General features: G+C 41.3%; 2 protein-coding genes across 13 annotated transcripts in view; one reads left to right on the forward strand and one right to left on the reverse strand.

The window, feature by feature from the left end:
* The window catches only part of LOC119911829, a 113,169-nt gene extending 88,030 nt beyond the window's left edge, over positions 1–25,139 (forward strand). Inside the window, exons 2-8 of the mRNA XM_038730780.1 lie at positions 6,508–6,858; positions 6,946–7,287; positions 7,369–7,476; positions 14,541–14,867; positions 15,719–16,045; positions 23,198–23,526; positions 23,597–25,139. Of these exons, the coding sequence (XP_038586708.1) occupies positions 6,508–6,858; positions 6,946–7,287; positions 7,369–7,476; positions 14,541–14,867; positions 15,719–16,045; positions 23,198–23,280 (1,538 nt within the window). The 3' untranslated portion in view covers positions 23,281–23,526; positions 23,597–25,139. The remainder of the gene's footprint in view (positions 1–6,507; positions 6,859–6,945; positions 7,288–7,368; positions 7,477–14,540; positions 14,868–15,718; positions 16,046–23,197; positions 23,527–23,596) is intronic.
* The window catches only part of LOC119911835 (G2/M phase-specific E3 ubiquitin-protein ligase-like), a 114,940-nt gene that overhangs the window by 78,061 nt on the left and 9,094 nt on the right, over positions 1–27,785 (reverse strand). For 9 of the 12 annotated variants that reach the window (XR_005446043.1, XR_005446041.1, XR_005446040.1 and 6 more), the window contains 2 exons: positions 27,397–27,512; positions 26,409–26,692 (listed from right to left, as the gene is read on the reverse strand). The gene's annotated coding sequence lies outside the window, so the exon portion shown is untranslated. Of the gene's footprint in view, positions 1–25,453; positions 25,473–26,408; positions 26,693–27,396; positions 27,513–27,785 lie in introns of those variants that run through there. The other 3 variants (XR_005446036.1, XR_005446038.1, XR_005446035.1) reach the window with 2 other exon arrangements.

A 27,785-nucleotide genomic window follows, 5' to 3' on the forward strand; every position in this document is an offset into this window, starting at 1 on the left:
AATCCATGTAACTATACAGCACAGAGTTTCGCAGGAACATTTATTACTGTCGCACATCGCGCTTACGCTGTGAACACGACATGATTATAATGGAGCTGTTTGCAAAGTGGAGGAAGAGAGAGAAAATAATGAGGGACAAAGAAGAAGGTGTCCAAAGTATGGGATTATTTCAAGCTAAAGAAAACAACAACACTGTAATGTTACAGTCCGTCCACCGTAAAACGAAACTTATGTCGCCTTGGCAACAGCATGACGGCACCTGACCAGAAAGCAGTCGGTGTTCTGCCAGCGGACCACAGACAAGGTAACAGTAACTTTCAGTTAACTAGCATTTAACTGAAATCATGATTGATTGTTGAGTTGAAGCCAAAGTAAGCTGCAGTCCTCAGCTGAAAATGTGACCACGTGCGTTTGTTGTTCTCCTTTTTGGGCCGTGAGTTGTGACCTCAGGAGTCAGGAGTTAACTGCGTGTTGGGGAGCTGCACCTTTAACTCACCTCCAGCTCTCTCTGTTGCTCTGACGATCCCTGCTACCTGCGTGTGCTAATCCATCCTTTCATCCAGATTCTTTGTCTCTATAATTGGTGGTTTATAATAACAAACAACGGCTGTTTCGTGTGTAGGATCGCTCTTTTCCCGTTTGATATTTCACGTGTTTTCTTGACAAAATGTGGTTTGGAGACCAGCATCGGGTGACACAGCTGTCAGCTCTTGTAGTGTGTGTGTGTGTGTGTGACCCCCTGTCAACGATCAGTCACATAGTGTGAACACACAAGACTTCAAAAATGCTGTCAAGTTGTGCGAATGGCACGGCCATCAGCCGACGCTGAAAGTCGTGTAGTCTGCACGAGCCTTTAATATAACTTGTACTCTGGCTCCTTTTTTTCCTTGCATCTCTGTAAAACAGACTGGTTTGTTGGTAGTCACGGTGGAACCGCTTGAGTGTGTCAAGATGTTTGATCAGATGTTTGACAGTTTGATGGCAGGTAAGCTGCTCCTTTTCCTCAGTCTTTTCCGTTTTCCTTCTCTAGACAGTAGCTGTTTCTCAGTCTGCGTTCTTGTCTGTACTTGTGGACTTGTCAAAGATCATCAGTTGCAGCCCAAGTACTGCTCCAATTCAAATGTCGGCATCTAGCCAAGTACATTACATTTACTCATTTTAGCAGATGCTTTTATCCAAAGTGACTTACAATCTAGGAACAACTGACAATAAATACTAGTAAGAGCTCATAGCACATATCACATCAATTGGGTAAATACCTAGAGAAAGAAGTAAGAGTTTTAAAAAAATTTCAATCAATACAAAATCATTTTGAAGGGATAGAGGAAGAAGAGCATACAGTGCTTTGCGAAAGTATTCGTTCCCCTTGAACTTTGACCTTTTGCCACATTTCAGGCTTCAAACATAAAGATATAAAACTGTAATTTTTTGTGAAGAATCAACAACAAGTGGGACACAATTATGAAGTGGAATGAAATTTATTGGATATTTCAAACTTTTTTAACAAATAAAAAACTGAAAAATTTGGCGTGCAAAATTATTCAGCCCCCTTAAGTTAATACTTTATAGCGCCACCTTTTGTTGCGATTACAGCTGTAAGTCGCTTGAAGTACGTCTCTATCAGTTTTGCACATCGAGAGACTGAAATTTTTGCCCATTCCTCCTTGCAAAACAGCTCGAGCTCAGTGAGGTTGGATGGAGAGCGTTTGTGAACAGCAGTTTTCAGTTCTTTCCACAGATTCTGGATTGGATTCAGGTCTGGACTTTGACTTGGCCATTCTAACACCTGGATATGTTTATTTGTGAACCATTCCAGTGTAGATTTTGCTTTATGTTCTGGATCTCTGTCCCAGTCTCAGGTCTTTTGCAGACTCCATCAGGTTTTCTTCCAGAATGGTCCTGTATTTGGCTCCATCCATCTTCCCATCAATTTTAGCCATCTTCCCTGTCCCTGCTGAAGAAAAGCAGGACCAGACCACTTCTGGAGAGAGTTTGCTGCACTGAAAGTAAAGGGGCTGAATAATTTTGCACGCCCAATTTTTCAGTTTTTTATTTGTTAAAAAGGTTTGAAATATCCAATAAATTTTGTTCCACTTCATAATTGTGTCCCACTTGTTGTTGATTCTTCACAAAAAATTACAGTTTTATATCTTTATGTTTGAAGCCTGAAATGTGGCAAAAGGTCGAAAAGTTCAAGGGGGCCGAATACTTTCGCAAGGCACTGTAGTTAGGAGGTTAGGAGTTAGAGGTGTTATAAGAAGAAGTGTTCTCGGAAGAGATGAGTTTTCAAGAGCTTCTTGAAATTAGAGAAGGACGCCCCTGCTCTGATGGCGTGTGGTAGCTCGTTCCACCATCGTGGTGTCACAGATAAGAACAGCCGGGACTGGGATTGCTTTGTGTGAAGCAATGGCACAGCCAGGCGGCGTTCGTTGGACAAGCATAGTGGCCAAGAAGGAACGTAAACTTTTATTATGGAGTTTAGGTAGTCAGTAAGTCACTCTGTATACAAGCATTAGTGACTTGAATCTGATTCTGGAGGCCATAGGGAGTCAGTGGAGGTCACTGAGTAATGGAGTGACATGAGTCCTTTTGGGCTGATCAAAAACCAGATGCTGCATTCTGAACCATTTGTAGGGGTTTCACTGCACAAGCTGGAAGTCTGTAATAGTCAAGGCTAGTGATAACCATGGCCTGTACCAGAAGCTGGGTGGTATACTTAGTGAGGTAGGGCCTTATTTTTCTGATGTTGTATAGAGCAAAGCGGCACGGTTGAGAGACAGCAGCAACATGGTCTGAAATGGACACCCAAGTTTCTCACCACCCTGGTTGGAGTGATGGTTGAGGAGTCAATTTGTAGTTTAATGTTATGGTGGATAAATTGCTTGGCTGAAATGACCAAGAGTTCAGTCTTATAGAGGTTTAGCTGAAGGTGGCAAGCCTTCATCCATGCACATATGTCTGAGAGACAGTCCGTGATCTACGCCGAGACTGTGGAGTCGTCTGGCGGGAAGGATAGGTAGAGCTGCGTATCATCTGCGTAGCAGTGATAAAAGAAGCCGTGCGAGTGAATGATTGGCCCCAGTGAGGTGGTGTAAATTGAGAAGAGAAGGGGCCCTAGCACTGAGCCTTGGGGCACCCCTGTGGAGAGGCAGTGGGAGGAGGATAATTGTCCTTGCCTCAAAACATTGTAGGAACGCCCCGAGATGTTGGATTCAAACCACAGGAGTACTTTACTCGAGATGTCCATTGATGAGAGTGCAGATAGCAGGATCCTGTGATTGACGGTATGAAAGGCAGCTGATGGGTCAAGCAGGATAAGAACTGAGGATTGGGCTGTAGCTTAAGCTGACCTTAGGGCTTCTGTTACAGACAAAAGAACTGTTTCAGTAGAGTGGGCACTCTTAAAACCAGACTGATATGGATCTAGGAGGTCCTTCCATGAAAGGAATTTTGAGACCTGTATGAAGACTGCCCGTTCGATAGTTTTGGATAAAAATGGTAGAAGAGAAACTGGCCGATAGTTCTCAACTTGAGTTGGGTCGAGTGAGGGCTTTTTAAGCAAGGGTGTAACGAGAGCCCTTTTGAAAGTGGTTGGGAAAGTTCCTGAAGCCAGACAAGTATTTATCACATGAGTGATTGCCGGTTAGATATGGCTTGGAGGAGATTCGAAGGAATCGGGTCCAGTGGGCATGTAGTTGGACGGCTATGGGTCAGGAGTTCTGATACTTCGCTCTCCGTGAGAAGAGTAAACGAGGATAGTAAAGTGCCAGAGGAAAAGATGTATAGGACTGCTACATGTTAGCCTTGGGTTGAGCCTTTTGCACCATTTCCCGTTTTCCGGTGCCCTGTTCACACAGTGGGTGCTGACCAGGCCAGGAATAGAATGGTTGATTTTGAGTGATTTAGAGAATTGGCTTGTTATAGCCATCACAAAGGTATCAGCAGACAAGTCTGTGGGTGGTGGAGGTGGAGGAGGATTTAGTAGTGCTTTGAAAGTGGAAAATAATTTCCTTGAGTCAATGGCACTGCTAATTCTGTCATTATAGAATGACATGGTTCTAGGTCACACAGGTAGACTCGTTGGTCTTTACCCAAGTAGACTCGCGCAGGTAGACTCGCAGGTCTTCACCCAAGTAGGTCTTCACACAGGGAGCCGACGCTTATGCTAATGCTTCAGTTTATAGGTTTCATAGAAGTAGTATGAGTCTAATTGCATACAGGTGTTGTGCATTAAGACTGATTGCACCCAGCTGAGATCGCCCTCCAAATTACAAAGACAAAAGGTTGGTTTCAGAAGGAGGGACAACACACCCAGTTGTTTGAGCTCGCTCAGCCAGATTCTAGTGGAATGCTCAGTGAAGTGCAAAGTGATAGCACATCAAGAGTAAGAAAATAGAGTAAAATATTAACTCACTGCTGCAAACTTACTTGCCCAACAATTCAGTCAAATATCTGGATGTGTTCTTGCTCTGCCCGTTATACCGAGCCTGCATTGGGTGGTGACTTGTGTGGACTTCGGATAGCCAAGTATCCCAGAATGCATTTTGCACTAACAAGCAGAAATGGTTGAGGAGAAGTCTAGCAACTGTAAGTTACAATACTGCTGTTATTCTGTCACAGAGTGCAGTATTTTTTTATGCGGTAATATAGTTGTTTAAACTCCAAATGTGTGGTTGATTTCTAAAGACAGAGCTGATTTGAAAATTTGCTACAAACTTTTCGGAGATGTGAGGTCCTGCCCACTAACGGGTCCGGCTGTCTTTCCAATTACTGGATGACGGACTGCGTGCTCCCGTTTCTGGAAGTTTGTACTCCCAAGCCGGACTTGCCAAGTCCCATTTTTGAAGTACAGGAGTCCAAACTTGGTAAATTCTGTATTGAGAAACAGACCCTCTTTTCCTTCACTTCACTATCCACTTCCGCCTGTGTTCTCAAAGGAAATCCAGAGGTATTTGATAAGTCAGGAGGGAAACCTGCAATGGTTCTTGGTGAAACCAGAGACACTCAGCTCCAATAGCTAGGAAACCCTACTTGAGTTTGGGGCAAATGGTTGTTCCAGTCATAACAGAGTCTGTTTACGTGACCTTAAAATTCCAACATGAGCTAGAGGCATACTAGCTGGAACAGTGTTGACATTAGCATCTCAACAAAACATGAAAACGTGATAAAATGCCAGAAAACGCTGGATACAACGTGTCCCTGGGCAAGACATTGAACTCGTAGTTGCTCCAGAGGCCAAATGTATTGGGACACCCCTTCGAATCACTGAATTCCGGTGTTCCAATCACTTCTATGTCCAAAGGTGTGTAAAATCAAGCATGTAGTCATCCTGACTGCTTCTACAAACATTTGTAAAAGAATGGGTCGCTCTCAGGAGCTTAGTGAATTCAAGTGTTGTACGGTGATAGGTTACCAACTGTGCAAGTCCATTCGTGAAATTTCCTCACTACTAAATATTCCACGGTAATCTGTTAGTGGTATTATAACAAAGTGGAAGTGATGGGAACAACTGAAACTCTGCCACAAGTGGTAGGCCTCATAAAATCACACAGCAGGGTCAGCGGATGCTGAGGCACACCAACCCAAAAAGTCCCTAACTTTCTGCGGAGTCAGCAGCTACAGACCTCCAAATGTTGTGTGGCCTTCATGGGGGATTATGATGTGGGGTTTTGTCTCGGGTTGGGCTAGGCCCTTTAATTCCAGTGAAAGGAATTGTTAATGCTCCAACATACCAAGACAATTTGGACAATTTCATGCTCCCAACTATATGCTATGCTATTGCAATTTTAAGTCTTTTTTTATAAAAGCGTCAGCTGAATGACTAATCATCATAATACAACAGTGTGACTATGCCTTTGGTGTGAGAGACCCGGGTTCAATCCCCCATTGTGACACATCCACCATTGTGTCCCTGAGCAAGACACTTAACCCCTAATTGCTCTAGAGGCGTGCGACCTCTGACATGTATAGCAATTGTAAGTAGCTTTGGATAAAAGCGTCAGCTAAATGAATAAATGTAAGGTAATTTAATTTGTATTCATGTTATCTTGCAAATAGTTAAGAGTTCGTAGAAATTGGTAAAACAGTAAAAATAATTTTTTGGTTTTGTTACATACACAAGTTGATGATTCCTATTTGTGGATCATGAAGAGTTTGTTTGTGGATTTTGAATATAATTGTAGATTGTAATTTGTGTTTAGCAAATTTTTATATCTATGTGTGACTCTACATTTTCATTGAATTAGATTGACATGGTGGTGGTGACGGCACAGTTTATAAGACACCTTTGTTGTGAGAGACCCGGGTTCAATTCCCACTGTGACCCATCGACCATTGTGTACCTGAGCAAGACGCTTAACCCCTAGTTGCTCCAGAGGCGTGCGACCTCTGAAGTGTGTGAAGTCGCTTTGGGATAAATAAAATTAATAATTGCGAATGTGATTGATTTACCCCCATAGAATAAGACATGAAATATGATTCAACCTCTCTGTCTGTGTGACCTCAAAGTTTCCCACCATGCCTTAGCTGTGGAGCTGTTTGAGGGGGAGGAGTTTGTCCTGCTGCCCTGTGGGTATCAGACTTTTGACATGGACAACCCCACAGTGGTGTGGAGCCGCTACGATCTCAATCCTCCAACCGTCCACCAGCGTCAGCAGGAAGGTGATGAACTTAAAGACCAAAACCAGCTTTACAGCGGCCGAACATCCATGATGACTGACGCTCTGGAAACTGGAGACCTCAGCCTCACTCTGACGAAACTCCAGCTCTCTGACAACGGCAGTTACACCTGCACCGTCAGAGAGTTAGGAGGACAAAAGAGACAACGGAGAGTGAGAAACATACAGTTGAAGGTCAAAGGTCAGCAACACATTAACACCTGCTGTAGATATAGGTCAGAGGTCAGTGATGCTGTGATTGAACCTCTCTGTCTGTGTGACCTCACAGTTTCCCAGCATGCCTTATCTGTGGAGCTGTATGAGGGGGAGGAGTTTGTCCTGCTGCCCTGTGAGTATCACACCTTTGACCTGAAAGACCCCACAGTGGTGTGGATCCGCTACGATCTCAATCCTCCAACCGTCCACCAGCGTCAGCAGGAAGGTGATGAACTTAAAGACCAAAACCAGCTTTACAGCGGCCGAACATCCATGATGACTGACGCTCTGGAAACTGGAGACCTCAGCCTCAACCTGACAAAACTCCAGCTCTCTGACAGCGGCAGCTACACCTGCACCGTCAGATGGTTAGGACGACAACGGAGAGTGAGAGAGATACAGCTGCAGGTCAAAGGTCAGCAACAAACCCTAACACCTGCTGTAGATACAGGTCAGAGGTCAGAGGTCATGTTCTTGATGTTTCTGGTTCCCACAGAACGATTTCCATCCTGGGCCAAAGTTCTCCTGGTTCTCCTGGTTCTCCTGGTTGTTGGTCTTGTTGCTGGGGGTCTTCTGGTACATTTCCGGCACTATTTCATGTCAGGTATGTCACACTACAGCATATGAAGGTGTAATTGGAGCAGAACAGCTGAACACCTGTGACAGTGGAACCTGTAGATGTAGAAAATAGTCCCACATGTGTTTCAGTGATACTGAAGTCACAAGGAAACAAAAGTTTTCCATTCTCCACAGCCGCTCTTCTCAAGTTCTTAATATTAGGGCTAGCCCGAATTTCATTTTTTGAGCTTCGAAACTTCATAGTAATTAACAGCAAATGGCACAATGAATAAGACTATGACTTCGGTGTGAGAGACCCGGGTTCAATCCCCCACTGTGACCCATCCACAGTTATGTCCCTGAGCAAGACACTTAGGCCCCGTCCACACTACTGTGTTTTCGAATTAAAACGGAGACCTTCTGCTAAGTTTGCACCTCCCGTCCAGACTATAACGACGAAGACCTAAAACGGAGAAGTTTGGAAACACTGCCGACCCCGTTTTGCATTTCAAAACTTCAGAGGGTGTTTTAGTGAAGACGGGCCAAAACGGAGGACCTAGAAACGATGACGCGGTTACTCACACTCGGCTCTCTGATTGGGTCTTGCAAAGAAGAAACACGATGCTACTGACCAGGTTTTTGATATCGTATTGTTATTAAAATATTATATCTTGTATACTTGTACACTTGTAATGTGCTTGTTGCCGTTTACTTAGCAACGACCGCCACCACACTCCCTGTTACATTCAGTAACAGTCCCAGCTCGTCATTGGTGCATGCAAAAAAAAAAACAAACACTGGTCTGATGCTTCGTCTGTATTTATTTATTCCTTCGCCAAATCTTCTGTAACTATGGAATAGACTATCTGCTTCATGTTTACACTGGCACGCGCATGCCCAGTGTACCTGAATGGGCCCTAGCTGTGCGTTTTCAGTCATTTTAATGTAGACAAGGATCAACTCCAAAATGCAGCTAAAAAGCTGATGTAAACAGAGATCATATTCGTTTTAATTCTGTTTCAGAGTAGTGTGGGGCATTAAAGTTGCTCCAGAGGCATGCAACCTCTGACATGTATAGCAATTGTAAGTTGCTTTGGATAAACTTAAATGAATAAATGTAATGTAAAGAGCACAATCCAGGAATAGTTTAGTCGGACGGGGGTCCAGGGAGAGAGTGCACGGGATGAGCGTTTTCTACAGTTTAGCTACTTATTAATTTTAAAATGTAGGAAATTTGACTGTTTTGATCTGTAATAAAATTAAGAAATAGTATAATCGCCGGCGTTAATGGAGCCATAAATCCACAAGTCCCTGAGGACAGTAATGTTAGCTGGGAACATGACAAAGTATGTAGAATGTAGACAATGGTATTCAACTTTTTTCTACTCATTAAATGCAACAACTTCACATTACTGAATCTAAAACCAAACTGAAAGGCAGTCAAAGTTAGAGACCAGAGAACTCAAACTGGAAATGCAGAGAACAAACTATCCCTGATGCAGGAATGTTGTTGCTGCAGAACAGGTGTTCTGTCGATGTGTGCTACCTATTGAGTTGTGCTACTTAGCAGTTCTGCATGCACATGACCATTAAGCGTGACCCACTTCCACGCCCATAAATCTGTGTACCCTTACCGTTGAGACAGTGGCTGATCATGAGCAATATCCAATACAATTACAGTTAAGTCTATCTGAATAGGCTACTCCTGAAATCTTAAATAAAGATGTTGTAGTATTTCAACATGCATCTCCTTACAGTACACATGGAGTGAGTAGTGGTGCAATATAAAATGATTCTGTAGTGGGAGCATTATTTGATCGGGGAGTTTAGTTAATCAGAATACGCTGCCCTTGAAAACAGATGTTGTCGTCATACTGGGAGTTGGCCTGTACTGTGTGTTATACCTTTATGGGATTGGATATGGGAACACAGCATTTTTCGGTAGGGCAGCATATATCGTCACAACACGCGCGTCTTCTAGTTAACCTTCGTGTTTCTTCCAAGAAGGAAAGCTGAAAGTCTCCAGTTTCCTCCCTGAACGTTTTTTAGAATCATGACAGAAAATCAAAACACAGCCTCCAGCTCATACAGAAATACAGCAGGATCGAGCACAATCCTTTCAATATGTCGGAGTACCCATGATGCAACACGGCGCAACGTCATCTTCACATTCTCTATAAAAAAGGCTGTTTCTGTCCTGACCTCTGGTTTGTCTGAGCAGCTGTTTGTGGATTCTCAGTAAAATCTCAGCAGCTTCTCGTCACTTTGAAGGGATGAAGATTTCTTTAGTCTGTGAACGGCAGGGCCCAGTAAATTTACAGATATTTTCATTAAAGGTTTTACAGAGAAAAGACTGTTATTTTACAGATTTTTCCTGAATTATTACGAACTAACACCTTCAATAAAAGTCATTGTTCAAGATTTTAAAATCAGCTTCTCATTTCATTTCAAGTCATTTCAGTTTTTATAGAATTACAGTACAAACCTTAACTAAAACATTTAATATTAAACTACTGCACTTGCACCACTGCAGTAAAAGAGATTCTTCATATTGTGATAAAATATAAACTTTAAGATTACTTTGAAATATCCTCAACAGAAAAAATCCTCACAAATACAAAATAAGTTGACACATCTATTGTCACTGTTTCAAAAAAGCGGGGTTGGAAATAATACAAATAAAGTACATTGATTCTATAACAATTATATGAACAATATTAACCGATCATCCACAAGCAGTTCTTCAGAGCCTCCAGGAGGAATTGAAAAAGTGTCACTTCTCAATGTGTCTAGCTTGTCTGTGAGATTTCACCTTAGAAACAGATGGAGAAAGCAACACATTGTGCTGTTGAGGTGGTTGTTATTTGTCTGTCTTTTGTTTTTTAGATTATATTTTTTATATCGTTTTCCACAATACTCTCCTGAATCTGGGGGCTCCATAAAGTTCTGATAAAACATGTGGACAAACAATTACACTTTCTTAATTCATCTATACAGTATATTAATAAGTAAAATCAAAACATACCACAAAAGGTCAATGAATCTTCGCCAGATGTGACAGTGCAACTCAGATACAGAACAATCCTACTCCAAATTGCAGCTGGATCAGCTGGATCCTTGGTGCATCTGGGGAAAAATAAGGAAAGAAAGGACACAAAACGATTTACTGACAAAATTCTTTAGAAAGTAGGTTTTTTACCATGTCTAATGAAACTCTATTTAAATGGTCTGTACCTTGCTAGTGCTATCTACCAAATGAAATAGCATGTGCATTGGTTACCTTCTCACAAATCCTGAGTTGTCATCTGTGAGTGAAGAATGATGAACTGGGCGATGCATGACGAGGGGACGGTGACTGGAGTTACAGGCTAACCTGGTCCTCTCTGGCTAATGAGTGAACATGACAGTTTGCTCAGTCACTTCACTCAGTGCAGTGTTCATTTACTTCTCATGCCAAGTTTGTTTGAGCTTTACACTTGCTGACAACACTAATTCCATACTAGCAACACACAGTAAAGTCCTGATACTGCATTGAAATAGATGCTAACAGCGATTAGCATCACACTACAGCTTGATGAAACACTACAAAACACACAGAGAGAGCTTTTCACCTTCTACAATATGTCCGTTACCCGGTGGATAAAACTCTTTATGGACATAAGTTACTCTCAGGCTGCTTATGTGTAACGGCTGGCCAGGTCTCTGTCACGTGTTATCCTGTGAAGTCACTACAGGGTTTCTTTACATCCCGCCTCTCTACCTTTTCTGATTGGCTGACAAGTTCGTAACAACTAATGCAATTAACAAAATGTCAAGATAGACAGCCATATGCCCTCTGGGGTTAGGTTTTGCACTAACAGCTAAATTATATGTAAAAAAACAAAGAAAAAATTTGAATTTCAACTAACTTTGTTAACCCAATGAAAAAAAATATTCATTTATCTGCCTAAAGCATCATTTAATCCACTATGCACTGTATTAAACTATGTTAGTTACAGTCCATTTTACATTAGGTTGTTACAGAAAATTACAGGGAAAATATTTACTTACCTGACATCATGAGTTCAATCTGACCAAACAGATCCCGTGTGAGCCTTCCTCTTCCATTCTTGTCTTTTGATCTGCATTGACATTACACAACTTAAATTTGATCCTGATAAGAATTTGGCAGGCAGATTATCCAGGTGACAGCCATTACTAACAGTGCGGAGCAGCAGCAACACACCTAAACCAACCAATTCCATATTTTCAAACTTGACCAGCGAGAGGCGCACACAGATGTCGTTGGCCAGTTTCCTGAATGACTAACCAATCATGCTCAAAGCAACATGGTGAAACACTGTTTCAGCATGGCAACTATAAAAGATGACTTGTTTGAAAAGACAGAATATGTTAATTTAAACACACATACACAGAGTACAGTATATACCATATACATTTCCACACTTAAGTTTTTAAGGCCCATTTAAGTATTTCAGTGTAAAAGAACACATATACAATTAATAAGACTTACCTTAAAAAGTTGTAATGAGCTACAAATTTATTTACAGATTCTTATCGTCATTTCTTGCATACATTTGTATGTAATTTAAAAAAAACAGATACAAACTGTATAAATAATTATTTATACAAAGTAATTTTTCCATAACAAAATGAGAAATAAATGTTATAATTTGTCATTATTGATAATTCACGGAAACTAATAGTTAGATTGTTAATTTACAAGGTAGCATCCGTCACTTTACAAAGTTCTGCATGTTATTTTCCATTAAATTAGGATTTGTTTTACCGTGTAGTTCAAAATAAAAGTCTACTGGTGTTTCAGCACTTAGATGCTTTTAAGGTGAAGCTACAGCAGCAGGAAATGCTCACTTTGCATTAGCAGCAACTTAATACTGCAGTTTTTCACTCGGTAATACTGCAGATATCTAAATACTGCAGTACTTTGATCAGTGGGTGTTACGACCCAGTTCGTTAAGGTAAGGCAGTAACAAGTGATTTGGGATTGAAATGAAGGTGGTAAAGGACAACTGAATTCTGGTTAAAGTCAGAGGTTTAATTAAACAAGTTGACTCAAGAAAACACAACAAAAAGAGGCTATATAGGTACTGACAACAAAAAGTCTTGTCCAAGGACAGTCACTCTGCTCAAAAAACACTAAAGAACAAAAGGAGGTCAGCACATATATGCTTTACAATAATGCAAAGTAAACAAACAAGCAATGCTCAAACAAAAGAGCGCCCAACACTTGTTGTGGGACTCACACAGCTGGGATTTGCATGACAGTCAGAAGCACTCAGTCAGTGGCCAGTGGACCAGTTACCTCATTAGACGATAGATAGTGACTGAACAGACATTTATTTAATCTAACTTTAATAAAGATTTGATTGAGTCCATCTGACAGTAATACTCAGTGATTTAATAAACAGTCAGTTGTGCTGTTGATTGTAGAGACTGTTAGATGGAACACTGTAAGTAAGTAAATAAACTGTATTTATACAGATGGTAAAATAAGTAAAACATTTTTCTCAGATAACATGTTTCTAAAGGTGCTATTGATATGAATTTTTCACCAGATGTTGTAACAACCCAAGAAATCCATGCAACAAAAGAAAAGAAATTAAGTTACATGTAATAATGTGAAATGACACAGGGAAAAAGTATTAAAGACGCTTACTGAAATATATAGTTAATACTTTGTACAAAAGCCTTTGTTGGTAATGAGCTTCAAGACGCCTTCTGTATGGAGAAACTAGTCCCATGCATTGCTCTGGTGGGATTTTCAATTGAATTCAACTCAGATGATTCTTCTTCATCATCAACATCCTGGTAAAAGGCAGCAGATTTTTATAAAGAATGTCTGAGTAAATCTTTTCTTCAGGTATAATTATATGAAGTTTGCCAATACATTAAACTGAAAAACAGCCCACTCCATGATGTTTTTAGGGTGATGTGCAGTGCCGTTTGTCCTCCACACATCGTGTTTATTATTATTACTCTCTTCTGACCAGACTATATTCTCCCAGTATTTCACACTTGATTGTCCAAATGTTGTGCAGCAAACTTAAAATGAGCTACGTGCTTTTTCTTCAGCAGGGGAGTCTAGCGTGGTGAGTGTGCATACAGGCCATGATGGCTCAGTGCATTTGTTATTGTTTTCTTTGGAACAATTGTACCTGCCAGTTTCAGGTCTTTCTGAAGCTCTCCACAAGTTGTCTGTACTGGCAATCCAAGGTTGTCAAATAAACAGCTCAGGCAAACACTTGTCTTTCTGTGAATTTTATTCAAGTCTTCTGCAGAAGGACTCACAGCAACACACATACGCCGTGTACATGTATGCTCGAGTGAGTGAGGAGAGCTCAGTGGAGAGCTCAGAACTCATTTATCCAGTTTTATCGTCCCACAGAGACACATTGTCCCTGAAGTCTGGATAACACAGAGAACAGAGATATTTTGACTGTTACGTTTACACAGATTCAGTGCCCCATCACAGATTCGTCTCCCTGAGTCCAGGGTCACCTGCAATATGTTTTGAATTCCCATTACAGGTGCTTGGCTCTTGGACAACTCTTCTGATAATTCTTTTCACTCTGTCAGAAACCTTGTGAGAACCAGCTGGTCATTTAGTGGAAGTTTAGTATGTTCTGCAACAATAAGGCTGTGAAAGTCTTGAGAGAGCTCTTTGCTTTTACACTGAACCCGCTGATATTAATCTGCATCAAGACCTTTGTGTGTAGCATGGTTTTCTAAACGTTTCCCCAGAATCCAAGGCTCTCAAACCTAAAGGGAGAGACTTCCAAAGCCTTGGAGCCACCACACAGAAATCACAATCACCTCTTGTCTTAAAACTTATTTCTGGGAACAGTTAAAAGGTCTCGACCTGAAGACCTCAGAGAGCGACCAGAGGTGTGTGCATGAATTACATCCTGGATGTAACAGGGAGCTTGTCAAGGCTCTTTGAGTAATGATTAAAATTTTTTAAAAGTCAAACCAATCAGAAGCCAATGAAGGGACTTAAGCACAGTGTTAATGTGCAGTCTCCTGCTGGTCTTAGTCAAAAGTCCCTGCTGCTGTCTGTACAGCTGATGTTGTGCTTTGTTGTCCTCTCAGTCTACAAGGTGGAGGTGGATTCAGAGGTGGAGTCTGTCCTGCTGCCCTGCAAAACCACAGCTCACCTGCCTGAAGGCGTCACAGTGGAGTGGAGGGACAGATACAACCTGAAGGTCCACGTATATGAGAACGGCTCTGACCAGCCTGAAGAACAGCACAGTTTTTACAGAGACCGAACAGAGATGAAGAGAAACCTGCAGAGACCTGGAGACCTCAGTCTGACCCTGAAATACCCCACAGACAAAGACAGAGACACCTACACCTGCACCGTCTACAGCAGGGAGGGAGACATCCTGATGAAGAAACAAGTGAAGCTCAAGGTCAAAGGTCAGTGCTGTAGCTACAGGTCAGAGGTCAAAGCTCTGAAAACAAAATGGCAGTCAAATGTGTTGTAAATTATTACTGATGCAGTCAGAAACTCTCCAACCTCTTTGCAACCTGCAGCTTTGGCTTTTTTATCCAGCGCCCAGCAAAGTAACTTTAAAAAATAAAAGGACCAATATTTCAGTGTAAAAATGCTCAGCAGGTGATCAGAAATGACGTCATAACAGGAAACCAGAATAATCCAGGAGATCATTTCCATGGATGGAAAGAATGAGATCAATAAGTTATTGATTTCCAGTATTGATCAAGAAGAAAGCTGAAAGAAACCAAATGTGTTGATCACTCAGAACAAAGAAATGCAGCTTTAATAGTTTGGATCAATGAAAGATTGATGCTCAGTTCTCTTCACATCATGTTGAAGCCGTTTGGAAAGAAAAGTGGGCTCAGAGTCGGCAGAAGAAAAGGCCAAATATTGATGAAGCAGGAAGAGCAGTTTGGGATCAGATCCAGATCAGATGTTTGTGTGTCTCGGTGTTCTGGACTGATGTTGAACATGTGGAGCTGAGATTCATTTACAGAACAGAGATGAAAACATTTGAAAGCTTCTTCTCTTCAAAGTTCAGCTTTAGATCCAGAAATGTAAAAGTCCAGCAGCTCAACACTGACAGGAGACATTACTGTGAAGCAGCACATGGACAAAACAATCCCAGCAGCATCAAGACTCTGATCATCTCCAACAGCTTCCTGTGTTTCTGTCCCTGTTAGCTGCTGCTCTCATCTGCTTCTGTCAATAAAGTTATTCAAACTGCTGCTGCTGTCTGTGCAGCTCATGTTCTGCTTTGTTGTCCTCTCAGTCTGTCAGGTGGAGGTGGATTCAGGGGTGGAGTCTGTCCTGCTGCCCTGCAAGACCACAGCTCACCTGCCTGAAGGCGTCACAGTGGAGTGGAGGGACAGATACAACCTGAAGGTCCACGTATATGAGAACGGCTCTGACCAGCCTGAAGAACAGCACAGTTTTTACAGAGACCGAACAGAGATGAAGAGAAACCTGCAGAGACCTGGAGACCTCATTCTGACCCTGAAATACCCCACAGATGAAGACAGAGACACCTACACCTGCACAGTCTACAGCAGGGAGAGAGACATCCTGATGGAGAAACAAGTGGAGCTCAAGGTCAAAGGTCAGTGCTGTAGCTACAGGTCAGAGGTCAAAGCTCTGAAAACCAAATGGCCTGTTTCAGTCCCCAGCTGATCAATCTGCACATCTCTAGCTGTAGAAGGTGACTTACAGTCCAACAAGCTGCTAAACAAGCTAGCTGATGTTATAACATCGTGGGCTCGTGGAAAAATGATCAGTTATCAGGATTAATTTCTTAATGACTCAGCATCATCTGTATTAAAGACTAAAGAATGAGTTCATCTGATGTTTAAAGTGAATAAAACAGCCCTGCCAGTCTGCTTAACATTACTGCAGTTTCACAACTACTGAAGGATCAAACTGGTTTTCTGCCACCGGACTCCTGAGAGGGAAAGCAGGCAGAGGACCAAACCACTGTGAGGCAAGAGAGGGGGACTCAAAATGTTTCGAAACTTAAAACACACTTTTACTGCCCTGTGTGTGTTTCTATTGTTTTACTACTTACACAGTTATTCTAAGTACAGTGCAAACGTATTTGATACGCTGCTGATGTTCCTACTTACAAAGCATGTGGAGGTCTGTCATTTTTATCATATTATGTCATGCAATAAAATGCAAATCAATCATTTAAAAATCATACAATGTGATTTTCTGGATTTTTGTTTTAGATTGCGTCTCTCACAGTTGAAGTGTAGCTATGATAAAAATAACAGACCTCTACATGCTTTGGAAGTAGGAAAACCTGCAAAATCAGCAGTGTATCAAATATTGTTCTCCCCACTGTAGATATCATTACATTATTAATGCCAAAACTGTTTCAACAATAACTGACTGGGAAATATTCTGTTTATTAAATGAATGCACGGCATGGATTTACTTAATACACAAGTGTTCATATTAGCAACATGCTACAGGTGGTGAATAATAGGCCTTATCATACAGCTGCATCTGTATCAAGGGAAGCCACCTTAATATTTAATAATGATACATAGGGACCTAGGTTACCCACAGCAGTGAGGGCCAACGCCAGGCTGACAAAATAACATCAGCTAGTCAGCCATTAGGACAGTTAGCCGAAGCTGCAGCTGCATCAGTAAACTATGCTAGCTACATAAACAATGTCAAATAGCTTCTGCTGCGCTGTTGGACTCTGAGCGATCAGCAGCAGCAGGTGACAGTCTCACTTTATGATAGCGGTATGATTATAATATTATCATTAACCTTAACTGGAGCGTAACCCAGTATAAACAGTAGAGTCTAAAAGAGTTCATTAGAAGTTAATCTGAGATTAAAAGTCATTTCATGTTGATGAACAAGGTAAAAACATGGAGATGTATTTTATTAAAAACTGTTATATGTTGTATGATAAATAACTCTAACACGATAATGTTGAGTTAAAAACAGCATTTTTATGTTCAACTGGTAAAACTGTGCTAATTGAGCTGGAGTCTAATAGTGGGCTGTCATTGGTTGGAGGAGTGCATGATGGGAAATCAAGGTCAGGAAAGGAGGAGAGCGGCAGAAGGAGGATGGCATCTTTGAGCCCGGGAGTGGAAATGTTTGAAAATGTTGAGAGTATGGCGAGTGAACGGGATGGTGAGCGAGGAGAACGGCAGGAGGTAACATGGAAGAGACCAAGAAGGAAGAACTCTGTGTCCAGTCACAGTGAGTCGGAACAACAGAACCAACTGAAAAAAGAGAGGAAAACAAACGGGACGGAAGAGAGGAAAGTGGAGATGGAGTTTGGATTGAGGTGGCAAGATGGCCATAGGGGTGGCTGTGAGTCAGCGGGTTGGCCGTTAATTGGAAGGTCGGCGGTTCAATCCCTGGCTCCCCCTGGTTGCGTGTCGAAGTGTCCTTGGGCAAGATACTGAACCCCGATTTGCCCCTGGCGGATATTCCGCCAGTGTATGAGTGAGTGTGAATGTTAGTTTCTGTTTGAGCACTTAGGCTCAGTGTATGAATGTGTATGACTGGTGAATGCAGATGTAGTGTAAAAGCGCTTTGAGTGGTCGAAAAGACTAGAAAGGCGCTATACAAGTACGGAGCATTTACATTTACATGGCGGCAGCAGGTAGCAGCTTGGCAGGTGCTGATGCTCTGCCTTTTCTAAAGACATCTGAAAAACCACCCGATGTAAGATCTGTCCCTAAAACCTGGATATCTTGGCCATCAAAGTCAATCAAAGTTAAGGCGTTAAATGTGCTTATTTTATCGTTCTATTTGACGACGATCGTCACTATGCAAATGTGTGGGAGTTGGACTGCTGCCAGTGAACGATCAATCTCACAAGCAAGTGGTACAATTAGGCCTGTTGAACCCCTCGACTCATGGAGCCAGTATGTCATCTTCTCCAAAGTTCTTGATGATGGGCGTGCGAATGCTCCAAATAAGCAACTCAAGTCGAGAGCATGGAGTATGGCTCAAACAACAGTCTACCGGGATCGTACAACTTTTCTCTGCATCATTCTACTTTTATGCGGGGATATTCAAGTAAATCCAGGGCCGATGGATCTACAACAACCACTGCAGGTGGCTGAGACCGCTCTGACCCACACGCTACATGCTTTTAATACGGCGCAGATGATATCAGGTAACATTGCTAACGGTGCGCATCCACGCGCATCCACGTCTATCAACACATTGCAACAAGGTAACCGTCTGTCACTACATGCGTTTAAGCCAGCAAATGAAAGTGGTAAATTAAACGCAATGCAGACTATAGCCGTTTCAAAACAAAGACAGATGAAATTATTTCAGACAGTAAACCACGCGTTGGTCCTATGGAACCCATTGACGAAGCCGAAAGGAATCTTCGGAGGACATATTAACATACGTAGCGTAATGTCTAAAACAGTTGGAACATCTACTGTTGGGATCAAATCTACCTGTGTCTTTCTGAGACTTGGATTACAGCTACAACTCCTGTATCGGCATTTATGATTCCGGGATATAAAGTATGCAGACGGGACAGAGGAAAGGGAAAAGGGGGCGGGGTCTTGATTTACCTAAAAGACAGTATTGACAGTCATCAGATAGACATTCCAGATCAAACTATAGAGTGTGTTGGTGTTACAATCAAACTATCGCCTCAAATGTCATTTATTGTACTTTGTGTATATAGACCACCAAATGCATTATACTGGTTTAACAAAAATTTTAAAAACATATGAACGAAAGGAAATATTGCTCATGGGTGACCTCAACATAAATTGGCTTGATAAAGTCAAGAGAAAACAATTAAAAGACATTGCAAACTCAATACAAATGACACAATTGATTAAAAAACCTACTAGAATAACAAAAACGTGTCAAACTTTGATAGACCTAATATTCACCAATAAACCAGACAGGATAGTTAAAACATATAACCTAATAACTGGACTATCCGATCATAATTTTGTACTAATAGCCAGGAAATTAAATAAATCAAGATACATAAACAAAGAACAATCAAATAAACAATGCAAATTTCCTCATATACCTCAAAAAAATCAAGTACATTTTAAAAATGATTTAAATGAAATTGATTGGGCCTCCAAAATTGATAAAGAAAGCTGTGTACATACATGCAACAATATTATAACTGCTATAAAGAATAAAATTGATAAACATACACAGCTCAAACATCAATCAAAATCAAATAAAAAGAGGCTCCCATGGTTTAATGAATACCTGTGGGATACAATGAAACAGAGAGATAAAGCACTCAAGGTTTCTCTTAAAACGAAATTAACCACTGATTATTACATTTATAAATCTCTGAGAAATAAAGTTACCATGCTGCTTTGAAAAGCAAAAGCAAATTTTTTTCTAAATTTAATCAAAGAGGCAAAAGGTAATTGTAAGAATCTGTGGAGAAGCATGGATAAATTAATGGGAAGGAAAAAAATAAATCAGGAGCATTTAAAACTCAAAATCAATGGAATTGTTCAAAATGAGGGCTCTATTCTGGCTTAACATTACAATGATTATTTCTTGGATTCTGTATTAGATCTCGCAGAGACTTTTCCTGAAGTGAACTGCTGCGGAGATGATCATGGGGATGCTAAAATACTACGTGAGACGTAGATAAAAACCTACGTCTCACTTTAGGTTGCAGAATATAGATGAAGACAAGATTTCCAAAATAATATCAAATTTAAAAAATAGTAAAGCAAAGGACATATTTGGACTTGATACATCACTTTTAAAAGAACATAACTATTCTAACTCCTGTATTAACAATAGCTGTGAATCAATCTATAAAGGAAAAACATTTTCCTTTGGCGTTAAAAAAAGCAGTAGTCAAGCCGATTTTCAAGTCAGGAGACAAGCTCTGTGTGTCAAACTATCGACCTATTAGCATTCTGCCAGCCATCTCTAAGATCTTTGAGAAGGTGGTGGCAGAACAACTAGTAGAGCATCTCGACCACACTGATGCGCATTACATCCTTGCCAGTTTGGGTTCCGGAAAAGATACTCCACAGAGTCTGTGTGCTGCTACTTGATAGAAGATATTAAATCCAGTCTTGATGGTGGAGGGGCGGTCTTTCTGGACTTGAGAAAGGCCTTTGATACAGTTAATCATCAGCTTCTCATTAGCAAACTATCTGATTTTTTTTCTTTTGACACAAATACAATAGCATGGATTCAATCTTACCTTAATGACAGACAACAATGCGTTGTGGTTGACAACAAAAAATCACCATTAAGATCCTGTAGCATGGGAGTGCCACAAGGTTCCATTCTGGGCCCCCTGCTTTTTACCCTTTACATAAATGATCTACCAACTGTGTGTAAGAGTAAAATCATCATGTATGCTGATGATACGGTGCTATATGCACATGGTAAAACTGCGGAAGAAGTCGCTCAAAAACTGACCAAAGAGATTAAGAAAGTTTCTTTGTGGCTGAAAAACTCATGCCTCACTCTAAATTTAGATAAGACTGTTTCAATGTTTTTCAGAAATCGTTCTAAAATACAAATCTACCCTAATATTTTAATTTTTTAAAATCATTTCAAATCAAGAACAGGTAAAATATTTAGGTGTCATATTGGAACCAATCAACTGATGTTAGGAAAGCTCAAGCTAACAAAGAGGGGGTGCTAGCTGCTTTCTTTGATATAGAGAAGGCGCAGGAGGTCTTTTAATACAGCGAGATAAAATGGGTATTGGAGGTAAAATGTATAACTGGATCAAAGGTTTCTTATCTGGTAGCTACATTAAGGTTCGTGTGGGGAACTCTACATCAGATGCATTTTTAGTTGAAAACGGCAGCGCTCAGGGGAGCGTCATTAGTCCGCTACTGTTTTCAATCATGATCAATGATGTTTATAAAAGGTTCATCCAGACATTGGGATCATTCTGCTTTGGAATTGGAAACGAGGGAGGAATCTGGAGTATGTTGTAAAGAAAGTTCAGGAAGCTGTTAGTGTGGTTGAAGATTGGTCTTTAAATTGGAGATTTAAGTTTAATCAAACCATCTTTTTAAAAGAAAGGAAGTCAAAGAAGATATTTGTTTGAAATTGTCCAATCAAAGGTTAGAAAGAGTGGAACCTTTAAATTCCTGCGGCTGTGGTTTGATATATTGCTTACGTGGAAAAATCATTTTGATGAGGTGGAAGATAAGTGTAAGAAAGTCCTGAATATTATGAGATGTTTAACAGGCAGTGTTTGCTAAGAAATATTTATATTGCATTAGTTAGATCAGTCCTAGAATATGGATGTATTGTTTCTGGATCAGCTGCTAGAACATCTTTAAAAAGGTTGGATAAAATTCAGGCCCATCATTGAGGTTATGCTGTGCAGCAGTAAAGTCAACACCAATATCAGCGCTTCAGCTGGAGGTTGGAGAAATGCCACTGATTCTAAGAAGGAAACAGCTGAGGGCCAATTATTGGGCTAATTTACAAAGTCAGAAGGACACACGTCCTACAAAAAGGATTATGAATGAAAGTTGGGAAAGCAGCCAAATGAAAACCGGGACGAACGATGTCATAAATACAGCCCTTGGAAAAGGAGAAGCTGAGGCGATAATCAGAAAAGAAACCATGAAGAAATGGCAGGACGGCTGGGATGTGGATAAAAGTGGAAGGAAATATTACAGCTTGTAAAAATCTATTAATGCTCAGGGAACAGAAGAGAGGAGAGCGTTTTAACCAGGCTGAGGTTTGATCATACAGGCTTAAATAAAACATTGTTTTAATGGGCAAAGTCAATCAGACGTAGGAAATACAGGGATGAGAGGATGAGGCTGAATCAAAAGATGAGTCAGGCAGGAAGGAAGTGAACCTTGAAGGTTTATTAGGCCCAACAGGAGACGGAGTAAAGGACACACAGAAAGCTGTAGCACAATATCTGAAAAATATAGAGATATCAGAGATAGTGAGAGCAGCTGATGTTGGGGAGGACAGACAAATGTGTTGTAAATTATTACTGATGCAGTCAGAAACTCTCCAACCTCTTTGCAACCTGCAGCTTTGGCTTTTTTATCCAGCGCCCAGCAAAGTAACTTTAAAAAATAAAAGAACCAATATTTCAGTGTAAAAATGCTCAGCAGGTGATCAGAAATGACGTCATAACAGGAAACCAGAATAATCCAGGAGATCATTTCCATGGATGGAAAGAATGAGATCAATAAGTTATTGATTTCCAGTATTGATCAAGAAGAAAGCTGAAAGAAACCAAATGTGTTGATCACTCAGAACAAAGAAATGCAGCTTTAATAGTTTGGATCAATGAAAGATTGATGCTCAGTTCTCTTCACATCATGTTGAAGCCGTTTGGAAAGAAAAGTGGGCTCAGAGTCGGCAGAAGAAAAGGCCAAATATTGATGAAGCAGGAAGAGCAGTTTGGGATCAGATCCAGATCAGATGTTTGTGTGTCTCGGTGTTCTGGACTGATGTTGAACATGTGGAGCTGAGATTCATTTACAGAACAGAGATGAAAACATTTGAAAGCTTCTTCTCTTCAAAGTTCAGCTTTAGATCCAGAAATGTAAAAGTCCAGCAGCTCAACACTGACAGGAGACATTACTGTGAAGCAGCACATGGACAAAACAATCCCAGCAGCATCAAGACTCTGATCATCTCCAACAGCTTCCTGTGTTTCTGTCCCCTGTTAGCTGCTGCTCTCATCTGCTTCTGTCAATAAAGTTATTCAAACTGCTGCTGCTGTCTGTGCAGCTCATGTTCTGCTTTGTTGTCCTCTCAGTCTGTCAGGTGGAGGTGGAGGAGGGGGCGGAGTCTGTCCTGCTGCCCTTCAAGACCACAGACAACCTGCCTGAGGATGTCTGAGTGAGGTGGATCCACTATGATCCCTATGAGACGGTCCATGTGAATGAGAACGGTTCTGACCAGCCTGACAAACAGGACCAGGTTTACAGAGACCGAACAGAGATGAAGGAAGACCTGCTGAGAACTGGAGACCTCAGTCTGACCCTGAAATCCCCCACAGACAGAGACGGAGGAACATACAGGTGCAAAGTCTACGACATGAACGGAACATCCTGAGAGTGAAATCAGTTGTTCTCAGGGTCAAAGGTCAGTATGCAGACTGAGGTCAGAGTCTCTGTGTTTGTCTCTGTCTAACTGTCCTCTGTCTCCTCTGCAGAGAGAAGCAGGAACAGAAGCAGCTCCACTGATCCAACTCCTCTGATGGCCGATCAATCTGTTTGATCTTTGATCATTGATCCGATCTGACTCTGGATCAGAGAGAAAATGGAGGTGAAGCAGCTGATGGAGGACGGATGAAGACAGGAGGACGCTTTGTCAGCTTCTTCTTCACTCTGACTCCTCCTACTGACTCTCACACACAGTCTACACACTCACTATTGATTCCTGCTGATCAGTGATGTCAGAGTGAGGTCAGCGTGATGTCACATGGCTTGAACGGGCGTGTTTCCTGTGAACCTCCCAGCGGCTGGATAACAGCTGCGGCTCTCTGGATATTTGTGGCTCGTTCTAATGCGTGCAGTCAAACAAACTTTATTTCTACAGACACAGAGAAGTCAGCAGCTGCAGGAAATCAGAACCACTGACAGGAAGTTAAGAGTCAAGTTAAACCACATGTCAGAACTTTCTACAGCAGCAGGATTTAGAAGATGCTGGAAGCTGCTGTCTTTAGATTTTGGACCCGTCACAATTTGTCACATTTTCTGAAGCCACAACAAATCTTGTTGAAAGGAAACAGTTGATTGAAGGTCCAGTTTCAAACGAAGAGTCAAAGCTTCTCTTTGTGTCGACTCCTTTAATGAGAACATTGAAAAGGACTCGAGTCCAAGTCTCAAGTGTCCAGCTCAGATTATTCCAGCACCAACCCTGGCAGGATGCAAGTTAAACAGAAAGCAACACATTTAGTGACAGAACAGAAAGCAGCCAGCTGTTAAAATGGACTCAGAGAATGAAGACACAATAAGATTTGATTCAGTCAGACTTTCACAAGAACAAAGGTTTGTTCAGCCTGAACACAAATGTGGTCTGTAGTGTTTTTGTAGTCCCTGTTTATTCAGCGCCTCTTCCTCCTCACTACACACTGGATCAAAGCACAGCAGTTAAACCCAGAGGCCTCCAGTGGACCTGGTTCAGGCCTCTGAAACATCTGGACTCTGTGATCTTTGTCTTCCAGCGTTGACATTTGGAGCAGGTATAAACAGACGTCACGTGATCTAGTTTGTTTGAAGCGTACCGAGTCCTTCAGACGTTGATCTCAGAACTCAGCAGAAACTCCACTTCTTTAGTCTCTTTCCTCCAGGTTCTGGTTTTTCTCGTCTCTCTGTTCATTCCTCAAAGATAAAGCTGGATTTTTCATTGAAGCTGAAACATTTCAGTAAATATGCCAGATTTAGCCAGAAGGCTGTTTTTCATCTGTAGTCAGTACAAGTCAACACAAAACAGACAACATAGTAAAACCAACCCAGGGACCAGTAGACTCCAGCACAATATACTAGCAGTCATTATGTTCCAGTACACAGGTCATGAACTGTTACCAGAGGAAATCAGAAGCTTACAGTAATCTGTTGGACTCAAAGATGTTATGTTATTAAAGTGCTGTTTATGCACTCAGATCTAATTCAATAATCTGGTTTCCTGCAGTGGTTTGAAGCCAAAATAAACATTTTGCTGTGATTTCATTTCAATAAACTGATCAAAATGATGCTGATTTGTTGAACATATGAATTCCTGCTCTGTCAGGTCTGTCTTCAAGATGACAAGCAAACATCTTTTAAAACGCTTGTTTTTAAATGGAGTTCTGCTCAGTCAGGGCGATGCTATGCTAACTTGTTTCAAGTACGACGACGGCTGGAATCATCTATCAGACACAGATTCATTTTCAGACCTCACCAGGTAGTTCAGCTTCCCGCCTCTCTTTTCTCCCAGCATCCTCCTGTCTCGTCTGTAGAAATATGAACTAGTGGTCCACGCGGTCCTTGTGGTCCGGACCGGTTGCCGAGGGGTCCGTTGCTGGTCCAAGCCACTGCACACCTCCTCTGTATAATAAAAGCTTTATTTGTAGAGCACTTTTCAACACGGGGAACAAAGAGCTTTAAAACAATCCATCTGTCAATAAAGGAAAATAAATGAGGCGTCACACAGTGAAAGCTTTTTGTAGAAATGTGTCTAAGAAGTGAGATGAAACCAGGAGCAGACTCTGAGCCTGTAGGGGCCCTGACAGCAGAGACCCTGTCCCCTTTGGCTTTGAGCCTAGACTTTGGAGCAGTTAGCAGAGCCCTACTAGAGGATCTCAGTCTGCGTCCTGGCTCATATGGGGATAAAAGCTCAGAGAAGGTGCGTGCCCATGTCTGGCCTTAAAAGTGATCAGAAGGATTTTAAAGTGCGTCCTAAAAGAAATATCTTTAGTTTTATATCATTACATCAACAATTGTGTGGCTGCACAGTTACAACAGTGGTACTCACTAAATGTTGGTTTAGGATACAGACCATTGGAATAACATGAAACTTTCCTCTTTCATTGAATGTAGAGTTATGACCAGCAGGGGCATAATAGACTAGCCTATACCCTTAATCCTGATGAAATGGTAAAATAATGACAATGTCCTGATTTTAACCAGGTGCTCGGGTGGGAAACTAACATCATTTAAGATTAATTATCGACCAAGTCTTAATTGATATAGCTGGATATATCATACAGCAACAAGAAAGCAGTGTGAATACCATTTAAACTGCCTACTGAAGTCATTTCATTAACAGAAACGTTACAATGTTTCCATCTGCATCTGACTCTACATCAAAAACACCCACAGAGCTAGACAACCACGAGAAAGGTTTTTATTTCAAAGATACCCCATCAATTGCCCGTCATTGGCCCATGGGTTTATAATGCAATCCAATAAAACACCAGCAGAATAACCAGAGATCAATATCTTCCTGCCTAATCTCAACAAAAAATATCATTATATCCTTCAAAAACACAACATTTATTGCAGGGCTACATTAGGTCCAAAGCCTGTAAATGCCAAGAGTGAAAGTAACCCCTACAGCCATCCCATATGCCACTGAGGGCTCAGCTGCAGGATTTAGCACATTTTCTGATGTGTAAAGAGGACACGGTATCATATCAAGTCTGGCATTTCCCCACAATAGCGTATTGCAGCGGTGCATTTCAAGGCAGATGGAGTTGCTTGAGAGGTGCAAGTAGAGAAGACACGGGGTTGAACTCAATCGACTGTTAGGACGTCTGTACGGGTTTCTGTTTACATGGTGCAGAAAGGCATTAAATAAATTAAACAACGTGACAAGCGCTGTGTCTTGGCGAGGAGAACGAGGGATGAGAAAGGTAGGTGTCTCAGAAGGACCATCTCTCCTGTTTGCGGCGTCCATGTAGAGGGTGGATACTCTGATGGGGAGTTATAACTAGTGGACTCCTTATTTAAGTCCTATTGCACACGATGCTCAGGCTGTTCTGTGACCTTTGTCTGGTAAGTCAAATATACCTCAGCAAAATCCCACACTGCTAATGTTAAATGACTGGTATAGTAGGGCAACTTCAACATGGGTGAACTAATTCTGCATTTAGCATCTAATAATGTTTAGTTGATTGTAATTTCACATTCCTTTAAGGCAATTCTAAAGGTAAAGCTGGCAAAATGATATATATACGTGCTTATTGTTTGTTACTGTAAGTGCCATTAACCTCCATTCCTCTCCTAGAACACATTAATTCGTCACGTATTTGCACTGGGAAACACTGTTCCTTATTACAATAAACAATAGGAAATGTTTATTTTTAGTCGACCCCACATAAATGTTTCTACCAGGTAGCATGTTCTAAATTCCTTTAGGTCCTAATGCCTGAATGAGCACTGTGAATATCATATCAACTATTAAATGCCATTAAGGATCTGTTTTGTGAGTTTATTTTACAAAAGCTCAACTCTCTTTGTTATGACTCACCAGTTCCAGCCATGGTACTATCCATTCTGAATGAAAGAAGTGGTTACAGGGCAGCTGTCTGAATGGCTCTCCCACTGCGAAGTTCTCTCTGTGCACTGGACACTGCACACAGCAGTCTACAGGAGAAAAGAAATGTTTATCAAGACCCCTGTGGTTACTAGGGGTGGGGAAAATAAGTACATAAATCGATACTTCACAGGGTTATTATTATCAATGTGCAACTAACAGACTGTATATAAAAAAGCAACTAATGATTTTCACTCGCACAGTGTGAGCACGGTAACATTTAACAGTTGGCTCCCTCTCCTCATTCTGCAAAGGACACCTACGTGACAGGCAGCAGAAAATGACAAGCGAATGTGAAAGCAAGAGGAGCAGAGGAAAATACG

The sequence above is a fragment of the Micropterus salmoides genome, unplaced genomic scaffold, assembly GCF_014851395.1.
Source record: "Micropterus salmoides isolate LMB-PRFRI ecotype aquatic unplaced genomic scaffold, ASM1485139v1 Ms_hic_scaffold_2, whole genome shotgun sequence".
Taxonomy (NCBI): domain Eukaryota; kingdom Metazoa; phylum Chordata; class Actinopteri; order Centrarchiformes; family Centrarchidae; genus Micropterus; species Micropterus salmoides.